The sequence below is a fragment of the Eptatretus burgeri genome, chromosome 5 (assembly GCF_056783735.1).
Source record: "Eptatretus burgeri isolate ZD-2024b chromosome 5, Ebu_testis_v1, whole genome shotgun sequence".
Taxonomy (NCBI): domain Eukaryota; kingdom Metazoa; phylum Chordata; class Myxini; order Myxiniformes; family Myxinidae; genus Eptatretus; species Eptatretus burgeri.
In genome coordinates this window covers 42,318,400-42,331,278 of record NC_140965.1, presented here as the reverse complement: position 1 = coordinate 42,331,278, position 12,879 = coordinate 42,318,400, and the positions used below count along the sequence as shown (strand labels likewise).

The window sequence follows — 12,879 nt, the reverse complement described above, 5'->3', positions numbered from 1 at the left end:
ACATTATGCACAGACACTTCGCATGAAGAATTCTGCACTATGATTAAAATGCGTAAACAGCCCCCTGTCCCAAAACAAACTTCCTAAGACTGTTTCACTGGAAGTAAATTACAAAATAGAAGTGTAAGAGAATCAATGCATGCTTGGCTAAAAACAAAATAACACGTCTTGTCAGATTATGTGTACATTTCTTTTCACCGACAGCATTAAAAAAGGCCTGGTTTTATTGCAGTATTAGTCTGCCAGTGATAGGAATGAGAGTTACCCTTTGTATAGATCTCACCTTATGTGTTGCTGCCATGCTGCTAGCAGTTTTTGGTGTCGGAAACATCCCAACTGCTTCTCTTAAGGTCCTGCCTGGCTTGTTGATCAAACCATGCTGTGGACCTGGTCTCCTTTTCTGTGACTCAGGGGGTTGAGGTTGTACAATGCCATCATTTGGGTACTCCTGATAGCCAATGAGAGGCAGGTTAAAGTTATAGGATGAGGAAGGAGGGTGCGGCTGCAGCATACAATTCTGCCCCGCCAACAACAGTTGTTGACCCACTTTCATCCTGTCCGGCTGTGTGTCAAAAGGAACACAGTTTGTTACAAAGGGGATTTAAAAGTAGTAGAAAACTTTTTTAAATTCCATAAGCCACAGTTTGGAGCCTCTTATTTGTGGACTTTTCATCTCACACTTATAACACGTCATCCTTGGAACTAAACAGGAAGGTGAAAGGCCCATTAGGGGAAATGAAGGGGAAGTATGAGGTGAGCTGGAACATTGTAGCTGGAGATAAGAATAAACAAAAAAAAATCATTAACAAAGGTTGATGCAGTCAATGTAAAGGAGTGGACGACGAGGATGGACAGATGTGGAAGAGTGCATGAAACGACGGTGAATACAATGAACGATAGTAATATGGAGTGCGGACACAGAGCTTATCAAGTGGTGTTTATGCATGCATCATGTTGTTTTGAAGATTATCACTGATGGAATTATTTGTGTTGTGCATAAAACTAGTCATTGGGGATGATTTACCTCGAATAGATCATTATTCACTATGAACATCAAATCCCTGCACACTGTCATCCCCAATGACCAGGGTCTTCAGACCCTGAAATGCTTTTTCGATCTCCAGACCACCAAGGAACCAAACACAGAAACACTTCTTTGCTTCGCCGAATTGATCTTCAGGCTCAACATCTTGTTTGCTAGCCAATCCCACAAGCTGACGGACAGCATAGACATGGACACCAAAAATGGGTTCCAGATGTGCAAATCTTTTTGTGGGTTTCATCGAGTCCATTTTTTTTCAACAGTTTATCAAATTTGTCATTTCCTTCCACCTTTCTCTAAAATTCACATGGGAGATTTTGAATGCCTCTGTCACCTTTCTCAGCATTAATGTTTCAATTAAAGAGAATGGACTTGCCACCACTGTCCATTACAAAGCAACAGCATCACACAGCTACCTTTTTTTTTATTCATCCTCTCACCCCTCCCACATCAAAGTTCAATTCCATATTCACAGTTCCTCAGTCTTAATCATCTGTGGAGTGACGATTCTGACCAAGTCAAAATCAAACATGAGATGCGCAAGTTCTTCATTGTGGCCGGTGCACTGGAGCACACCTGGAACACTGACAGACAGATAACCTCTTGAGAAAAAAAAATAAATGAAGAAAGAATATTGTTCAAATTGATCTTCCATCCCATCAACTTTCGAGTCAACCACATCATCCAGAGAAACTTCAAGATTTTACACAATAATCCTGAAAGATCCTCAATTTTCACACAATCTCTGCTTTCAAGTGGAACAGAAAGTTGAGAAATCCTCTGGTTTAAGGAATATTCATTATCCGCTGACCTCCCACCAGGAACGTACAAGTGTTCATGGAGTCGTCATAACAGCTGTCCTTTCATCAAGACTACAACTTTGCTCTCAGAATCCAAAAGCAGTATTAAAGTCACGGACCACTTATTAAACTGCGTCTCCCCGGTTGTTATTTGTAGAATCACGTGCACTCTCTGCAAGAATATCTCGATCGGTGAAACCAGGCTAAGACTGGGCAATCACTTCTTTCAACACTTGCTTGGTTTTCGAATGGACAGCACAGACCGTTCCAAACCAGTTAATTGACGCTTCAACCTTCTAAGACATTCCTTCAAACACATGGCAATTTCTGGTATTTCTCTCCATTCAGCATCATGGATAGTCATCAACTGAAAGAGCAAAGCCTTTTCTATAGGATTTGCATGTTGCCTCCACACGGAATCAACAAGCGCTCTTCGTTCATTTAGAGCTCCTAGTTATTGCAACTTTTCAATTCTTTCACTCTTTATTTTTCCTCTTATATTTTACTTTATCTCATCTTATCTATTTCACCTCTGTTACATTTTCTCTTCTCACTATTCCTTAGTTCTCTCTCACTCTCACTCTCACTCTCACTCTCACTCTCACTCTCACTCTCACTCTCACTCTCACTCTCACTCTCACTCTCACTCTCTCTCTCTCTCTCTCTCTCTCACTCTCTCTCTCTCTCTCTCTCTCTCTCTCTCTCTCTCTCTCTCTCTCTCTCTCTCTCTCTCTCTCTCTCTCTCTCTCTCTCTGTTATATCAGCTTTTATTTTAATTATTTTTAGGTATTTTCTAATTCCTTAATTTTTCAACTTTTCTAATTTTAATATTTTATTTTTCTGTTATGTTATCACGAGCCATTTTTACCCGTTGCTTCGCTGACAGATTCAATCAAAAAACAACATGTTATATTTCAAACATTCTGCTCTATTCACTCTATATTTGCCAAAGGTCATCTTCCATCTGCTTGGAAGTTGGCTAACATCACCTTCATCAACCAATATTGCTGCTTATATATGGCACAAGCAAAAATCACTTCCACCTTGCTGAGAAGGCTCAGTATTGGATGCTTTGGTTTGAACCTCTGCTTCAAATGAGTAAAATTAAACATTTTGAAAATTTAAAATTATTCTCACTGCGATATCAACATCACCAGAATTCATATTGTTAAGTTGTTGAAACTTTTTTTTAACGTAAGAATATCATTTGTAATTCTGGTTCACACTGGGTGGCACTATATGATACACATTCACGAAGAGAGAATTGGGGTCTTCCCCCACCCATAAACCACCTCCACCAGATATGCTACCCTGACAGAAACCATACTTGGGGTACACTTAGACAAGATGCAAAATTTGGTTGGATTTGGTTCAGTAGTTTTTTAAGCACATAGAAACAAACAAAACGGATGTCATGCATAGCACGATACTTGCAAAGTCCATAAAACAAATTTGCCGTAAAAAAATAATTGGTGGTTGAGTTAAATAACCAAATATACAAATCCTCCTCAAATTTGAAGTCAATTGGATGAAAAATGAGGATTTTAGAAATTTGAAAAAGTTGTTGGAAAAATTTTTTTTTTTTAATTTGAAAAAAAGATATAACCTTTTGACCTCAAAAATAAATAGGATTCTGTGGGACGACCAACTCCACCATTTTGTGAAGTTGTGTGAAGATCGGTTTAAAATTGTGACCTGTAGGCAAATTAAAGGTGAGCGGACACAAACAAATGGAAGCGATCAACATACTTGTCAATTTTTTTGTTTTGCCAAGTAACAAAAAAAAACAGACAGACAGAATGAAAAATCACTCATAGAGTGACATGGCGAAATGTAATGGCACTCGGTAGAGTGCATACCTCTGCCAAGCTCAACAGTTTGCATTTTGTATCCCACTGATAGGCTGGATCTGAATCCAGACCTAAACCAAATCAAATCAGCTTGTTCTGGTCACTTAACCAACTCATCCACCTAGTTTTGTCATAACTCGTCCACAACTTTTTGAGATATTGTGCTACATATCGTTTTTGGCCCGATCTCTCGACTGTAAAGAATCACTTTAAAAATTCGCAAATCTGGATCCGGATTCGGATATTCACTAAAATTAAGCGTTGCTGTCCTTGGCCAGTCAACTATTTCCACAAAAAAATTCAGAACGATTGTTTGAAAACTGTAGCCTAAAATCGTGTGACAGACAAACAGACAGAGAGCCATATGCTACAGACCAACATACTTGAAGAATTTTTTTCCCCAAATAATAACAAAGTCGACCGACCAATATATTTCAAACATCTTCGATTTTGCAAGCAACAAGTATGTAAAAAAAAAAAGATGTAATTTCACTTTTATAGTGGATTTTACTGCGATGTATTTTTGTATTTATTACCTCCGCCACCGAAGGTGGATAGAGGTTATGTTTTCACCCCTGTCTGTATGTCTGTTTGCTTGTGTGCAGGATATCTCAAAAAGTTGTGCACAGATTCAGACGAAACTTGGTGGGCATGTTGGAAGTGTGACAAGGACGAATTGATTAGATTTTGGTGAATATCCGGATCCAATCCGAATTCAAGAATGAGTTTAATTCTCAAAGGGATTCTTCACCATTTTGAGATGGGGCCAAAAACGACATACAGCATAACATAACATTTCAAAAAGTTGTGGACGTATTCTGACAAAACTTGGTGGATGGGTTGGGTTGGTGACAAGAACAAGGAGGTTAGATTTTGGTTCATGTCTGGATGTAGATTGACCTATCAGTGGGATATAGAGTGTAAACTGTTCAGCCTGGTGAAGGTATGCACTCTAGCGAGTGCTGTTCTAGTTATATCATATTTAGCCTGTTCCCGGTGCAGCGGGAGACGGGATTTTGCGTGTGTGTGTGTGTGTGTGTGTGTGTGTGTGTGTGTGTGTGTGTGTGTGTGCGTGTGTGTGTGTGTGTGTGTGTGTGTGTGTGTGTGTGTGTGTGTGTGTGTGTGTGTGTGTGTGTGTGTGTGTGTGTGTGTGTGTGTGCGCGCGCGCGCGCGTGCTCTGGAACGTTTTTTTTTTTTTTACCATTTCAGCTTTCATCATCAAATTTTCAACAAAGCTTTATGATGAAAATATGGAGAAGACAAATTAATAATTTGGTCATAAGATCAAAGGTCAGCATCACATAAAATGGCAATTATCATCCAATTGACCTGAAATTTTAATTATCATTTGACCTTTTCTTTTCAAATACTCAACAATGTTTTATCATGAGAATATGGAGAAGACAAATGAAGAATTTGGTCAAAAGGTCTAAGGTACCATTTGTAATACGTATGAAGAATAAGAAGTCCGAATACAAAGTGGATGGGCTTTGCATTTTCAGCTGCTTTCTAGTTTTATTTATATATCTTTACTAAGTTTGTTTAGTTTTATTTCTCTTATATTCTGTTACTTTGTGTTTGTTTGAAAAAAAAAAGTATTTTCACTTTTCTCTCGGTCCCCTTGACTTTTAACGTCTGAATCCTGCTCCTCCTTATCAAAATCAGTCATTCTCACCCCCATGTTCCTTATGACTCCTGAGCCACCCACGTTGACTCACCTCCAGCCTACATTAACCCTTTCCCCTATTCCTTCTTTCCCGCTCTTTCTCTCTGATGAAGGGTTAATGCCCAAAACGTCACCTTCTTGCTTCTCACGACAGTTAGCATACCTCAACATCCTAACCTATTTGCACTTATTGTTCAACATTGACACAAACTAAGATTCCTCTGCTGCTTCTACTCTGTGCTAATGTGCACGACTTGCCTTGGAGATGGTGAGAATCCGATGAGCAGGGACACATTGGCTGGATTGTAGGAGGCGCTCAGTGCCATCCTGCAGAACTGGTGCAGTAATGGGCCGAGGTGCAGCCTGTATTGTAGTAAAACAGTGCAGTGAAAGGTTTCTCAATGCTTAGAGAAAATGCACATTGTATAGTTATATACAAAAATGTTTGTACATTTACCTTGTGTGCATTGCGCAAAGCAGGGATAAGCAATTGGTTCACTCTGTCTGTCTGACAGATGTCAGACTCTGATTGAGGAACTACTTAATTCCAATTTAATTATTTTGAACACTGTTCAGCTTATCTTCAGCTTAGCAGTACTTTTGTTCTAAATTTGGCAAGCAATCTTTCCTTTCACCAGCATTGCTGTCCCTGTCATCCCTTACAAGGTTTCCTCACTAAGTGACAAACCACTAAACTGGCCAATTTGAGACCACCAATAGCCAGCCTGCTTTCCTTATGGCCTGAGCCATTTAATCTATTTATTCTGGCTCCCATAATACTTCCAGTGAGATCCCTACAGTCTATACTTGCTGTGCATGAACTCTACTTGCCAGTGGCTTTCCAGTCCACAATTCCAACAGTGCTTGTGGCTCGTACTACAAGCCTTGGTGGCATGGTCTCCTTTCTTGGCTTTGCCAGAGTTGCTAAATTTGCATGGCATGTTGCCTCAACGACTCTTGCTTCAGTCTCAGCCTTGTAAGAGCCAGCTTCTCCGCAAAGGACATGAAGCATCCATTCAGTTTGGTTTCTTGTTCCATATTTTCCACCTTCCATTGTAACCAATAACAGCCAATCAGTTGTACAAAGATTTTCCTACATGTGCCTGTGGTCAATTTTATTTTACTGAGCAGCTGATCACAGCTCCCAGGCTCTACATGGCACGAGCAATCAAAGCGTCTCAATATACCCGATTGGCATTGTACTAGACAAATTGTTTCTTAATATTTACGTCATCTGGCATTATATTTTATTGCCAGTGAGCCCAGTGGCCCAATAATTGCAGCTGCTGGGTTAAATTTAGCTGTCTCTCCTTGATCTAGTGTGAGATTCAACCTTCGCTATTTCCTCCGAGTCCAGGCACAATTAATTGATTGTCTTGCACAATTATTTTACCTCCTCAGATAGCACCTTGGCCTTCTGTTCGTCCTCCCTATCCATCCATCCATTGGGACCATACTCCGTGCAGAGCGTTGGTGCTGCTGAAGCAGTCTCCTTGGCTATTGGGCACAATCCTGGACAGGTCACCACTCTGACACAGGATACCAGCAAGCTGGCACTCATTTTGCCAACCTCGAAAGGATGACAGGCAGAGTCAACCCCACCTGATATTAATTCAACAGCCGAGAGGGATTTGAACTCAGGATTCTAGAATCCCAAGCCCACCACCATAACCATTAAGACAACACCAGGGATATGTCCTCCCTATAGTTCACCCAAGATATGTCTTTGAAGGAAACCGTGCACACCAACCAGTTGTGGCCATCACCATTGCACTCTCTGGAGGAAGATAGTGCTTTGCTCTTTCATCTTGCACAACACATAATGGTACTTTCTGCCATGACAGGTGAAGGTCGTCACCCGAGTTGTTGGTCTGCCTGAAAGGTACTGCCATGCCACCAGTTAAGCATCAGCCACTGGGCCAACACAGGAAACTCATTTGTAGATTTTAGTGCAACGCTGGAAAATTATTCAGGTGTCGGAATGAGGGTGAGCAGCCTCGTGGTAGAGGTCAGGTTGGGCCAAAAGTTCTTACTTAATGAATTCAACTGTGCTGACATCACGACCTGCAACTAACATTCAAATGCAAACTCAGTTGCTTGCTTATGCAGGGTGTTCCAGCTGCCTCAGCCATCTCGCTTGCCTCACGTCCCTGATGGCCACCCCGAGTGCCCAATAGGCTGAGCGAACTTAATCTTTCCAGGGCTGGTGCACCATTAATTGGCAATACCATGCCATTGAAGTGCTCATTTATCTGACACTACTGTGCCAGTGTTTTGCTTTTTTGGCTGCCACGAGCATGCTCGCTGAGCCAAGTCATGCTCGGATCAACTTTCCCCAAAGCGTTGACTTTCCACGAGTCCATTACTCAACTGCCCTTCCCACTAATGGAGTCCACATAACCCATCATATAATTTTCGGTGCCTCTACTCCTTCTTGCCTGGTCTTAATGACTTGCTAACACATTCCTGTAGTCTCCCAAGGAGTGACATACTTTTCCCAACGTGCTTTTATACCTTTACTGACTTTCATCAACCACATCAACTCCAGGACCGCGAAGTGCAATGTTGCTTGTCCCATTCTCTCCAGCTGATTACTTAGCAATTGTATTGGCCTGATCAAAAGCAAGTAGATTACATATCAAAGATACGTTTTGTTGTCTGTCTCTCTCTCTCTCTCTCTCTCTCTCTCTCTCTCTCTCTCTCTCTCTCTCTCTCTCTCTCTCTCTCTCTCTCTCTCTCTCTCTCTCTCTCTCTCTCTCTCTTTCTCTTTCTCTTTCTCTTTCTCTTTCTCTTTCTCTTTCTCTTTCTCTTTCTCTTTCTCTTTCTCTTTCTCTTTCTCTTTCTCTTTCTCTTTCTCTTTCTCTTTCTCTTTCTCTTTCTCTTTCTCTTTCTCTTTCTCTTTCTCTTTCTCTTTCTCTTTCTCTTTCTCTTTCTCTTTCTCTTTCTCTTTCTCTCTCGTCACCCTAATGTCCCATCGAGTTGAAAGTGACAACGGTCATCCCATCGGATATAATTGTCAGTGGTGAATCCAATGGTTTTAATGAGAGTGCTTCAATGACACCTTTCTTGGTAAATGAGATGCAAGCACAGAGGCAAAGATGTTCCTGTTTTGAGTGCAAATAACATCACCTGCATCAATTTTGCATTCATTAATTATTATTTATTCCAATCAGAAGTGTTTAGTGTTGCTTGGAAACAGGTCTATTCCATTGGGAGGATGGTGATGCACAAGTGGTGTATCTGCTCCACAGAGGCCTCAATCGGAAGTGACAGCAAAGCTCAAGAGGTATCGCACTCGTTTTTAACTGTTCATCCAGATTTGATTCCTGACCCTACTATAAACTGTCGTGCTGGTGTTTCACAGGTAAGGTCTTGCATTAATTCGTGCAACATCCGTGAGAGATGGAATGGTAATCTGGGTACCTGTCTGGGTCTGGGTACCTGTCTGGGTACCTGTCTGGGTCTGGGTACCTGTCTGCCAGAATCGGTTGCTGCTGATGGATGATAAAGATTCTATGGTGTCCCTGGCAGAGAAGAAGAAGCCCACTGGCCAAAATACCAAATTCCAGTTTTCACTCTTCCTGCTGGGAAAGCAATGATAAACCACCCAGTGCATTTCCTTGCCCATAAATCTTCTTTGGCAGTCGCACACCCCAAAGGGATATAGTATGAATCCATCTTTTCATGGAGAAACACCAAACGCTGCTTTGCCTGATTATTGTTCTCATATAAATGAGCAATTTTCGATGACGTCAGAGCACAGGATCTTTGTCCATTCTATCATGGGTTATCCTTTGTAACCAAAACGCAGCTCATTGTGACACTTCTGAGCACCCCATTTGCATCACTGCTATGTAAACCCTGAATGTTCATCTTCGATTTCTAATTTACACCAAGGTCATTTTCTCTTTTTCCATTGTCGGTTTCTAAGGCACTTGGAAGGCTGTGCATTGGCCGTGAAGCCCAGGAGGTCCAAAGTTCAATTGTTAGCATCTCTCATGACACACACACACAGACACACACACATAGACACACACACACACATAGACACACAGACACACACACATAGACACACACACACACATAGACACACATACACAGACACACATAGACACACACACACACATAGACACACAGACACACACACATAGACACACACACACACATAGACACACATACACAGACACACACGCTTCCCCTTTTAGCAACAGATGCAAAAATGGAATATTATTTCTCTTGCTTTGCTGGAACCAAACAAACAATATATTTTTTTAACAACCCTCACAGCTCCCCGCACCCCCCCTCCCCCAAATGGAAATAAACAAAATGGAAAGGGGGAAACACCAAAAACACAGTCAAGGTGAGGGTGAGATAAAGGGAGAATGAGAAGGCCACATTGGGGTGATCAAGATGAACACAATCTGAACAACCAGCAAACAAAAAAGGTGAGGGAGAGGAAGGGAAATCACAATAACCTGGAAAAATGGAGTGCTTGTGAATGGGGTAATTTGGGGTGAATGGGATAATTTGGGGTGAACGGGGTAATTTGGGGTGAGCGGGGTAATTTGGGGTGAACGGGGTAATTTGGGGTGAACGGGGTAATTTGGGGTGAACGGGGTAATTTGGGGTGAACGGGGTAATTTGGGGTGAACGGGGTAATTTGGGGTGAACGGGGTAATTTGGGGTGAACGGGGTAATTTGGGGTGAATATGAACACTCGATAAGACGGAGTTTGATAACACGAATACAGCATCAATGTTTGTTTCCCCAATCCCTCAGGCTGATGGCGAACAGCTTGGACATTATTTCGACGCAAAACAAAGACATAATGGAGTGTATGTTAATTAGTGTTTGGTCCAAACAATCAATGATTCATGGCATCTCAGAATCAATCTTTACATGTCTGTTTCATGTTTCAAAATTGGATTTGAAACATTCGAAGTGAATCCATTAAGTTCCTATAACAATGACACAATGAGAGTGAACTTTAATCTTTCATTTTCTCAGCAGTCATGAGAATAACGGAAGAGGCCTCACTCGTTTTCAATGATTGAAGAAGGAGAACTTTCTCATCTTCAGACATATTAGAAACGCCGCTCACACACACATAGACACACACACACATACACATAGACATACACACATACACATAGACACACACACACACACACACACACACACACACACGCACACAAACATAGACACACACACACAGACATAGACATAGACACACACACATAGACACACACACATAGACACACACATACACACACATAGACACACACACACATACACACATAGACATACACACACACATAGACATACACACACACATAGACACACACACATACACACATACACAGACATAGACACACACACATACACATAGACACACATACATACTCATACACCCACATACACACACAAAGATACACAGACACACACATAGACACACACATACACACACATAGATACACACACATACACACACACACATAGACACACACACAAACATAGACACATACACAGACATAGACACACACACATAGACACACACACACATAGACACACACACATAGACACACACACACACATAGACACACACACATAGACACACACACATAGACACACACATACACACATACAAACATAGACACACACAGAGACCCATAGACACACACACAGACACACACATAGACACACACATACACAGGCACACACATACACAGGCACACACATCGACACACATATACACATAGACATACACACACATAGACACACACACAAACATAGACACACACACATAGACACACAGATACACACACATAGACACACACATAGACACACACAGAGAAAGACACACACATAGACACACACACAAACATAGACACATACACAGACAGACACACACACATAGACACACACACATATCATAGACACACACACATAGCATAGACACACTCACACATAGTGTAGACACACACACACATAACATAGACACACACACTCTTAGCATAGACACACACACATAGCAGAGACACACACACATAGACACACACAGACACACATACAGACATAGACACACAGACATAGACACACATAGACATACATAGAGACACACACACATAGACACACACATACACACACAAACATAGACACACACACATAGACACACATATACACATAGACATACACACACATAGACACACACACATATAGACACACACGCACGCACACACACACACACACACACAAACATAGACACACACATAGACATAGACACACACACAGACAGATAGACACACACACACATAGACACACACACACATAGACACACACACATAGACACACACACATAGACACACAGACACACATAGACACATATACCCACACACACATAGACACACACACATAGACACACACAGAGACACACACAAACACAGACACAGACACAGACAGACGCACACACACATACACATAGACACACACACATAGACACACACATACTCACAGACAAACATAGACACAGACATACACACACATAGACACACACACACACATAGACACACATAGACATACACACAGACACACACATAGACACACACATACGCACACAAACATAGACACACACACATAGACACACACATACACATAGACATACACACACATAGACACACACACATATAGACACACACGCACGCACACACACACACACACACACAAACATAGACACACACAAACATAGACACACACAAACATAGACACACACAGACATAGACACACACACACATAGACACACACACATAGACACACACACATAGACACACACACACATAGACACACACAGACACACACAGAGACACAGACACAGACACACACACACGCACACACACACACACATAGACACACACACACATAGACACACACACATACACACACACATGGCGTCCACAAAGCTTATTGTTCTGCTAACAGTGAAACATTTCCCAATATAACGATGAAAAATTTCAGGAAATTTATATCAAGCTCCGTCACCCTGAGCGAGTGGTACGTGCTCCATCACTCTGAGCGAGTGGTTCATGCTCCATCACCCTGAGCGAGTGGTTCGTGCTCTATCACCCTGAGCGAGTGGTTCGTGCTCCATCACCCTGAGCGAGTGGTTCGTGCTCCATCACCCTGAGCGAGTGGTTCGTGCTCCATCACCCTGAGCGAGTGGTTCGTGCTCCATCACCCTGAGCGAGTGGTTCGTGCTCCATCACCCTGAGCGAGTGGTTCGTGCTCCATCACCCTGAGCGAGTGGTTCGTGCTCCATCACCCTGAGCGAGTGGTTCGTGGTTCGTGCTCCATCACCCTGAGCGAGTGGTTCGTGCTCCATCACCCTGAGCGAGTGGTCGCTGTTTATAAAGATTAATGTTGGTGAACATATTGTTGTGGTTGACGAAATTCGCAAACCACCATTCAGGTCCCGTAGGTGAGATATCTCTGTAAGTATATGTGTAGTTAGCCCAAACCCGTTGTTTA

At 42.0% G+C, this 12,879-nt stretch overlaps 1 protein-coding gene across 2 annotated transcripts in view; it reads right to left on the bottom strand.

Annotated features, from left to right (window-relative positions):
• Window positions 1-12,879, bottom strand: part of LOC147026314 (uncharacterized) — an 89,946-nt gene that overhangs the window by 28,934 nt on the left and 48,133 nt on the right. For both annotated transcript variants that reach the window (XM_085881593.1, XM_085881595.1), the window contains 2 exons: window positions 5,617-5,721; window positions 284-562 (listed from right to left, as the gene is read on the bottom strand). In XM_085881593.1, coding sequence (XP_085737719.1) covers window positions 284-562; window positions 5,617-5,721 — 384 coding nt within the window. The remainder of the gene's footprint in view (window positions 1-283; window positions 563-5,616; window positions 5,722-12,879) is intronic.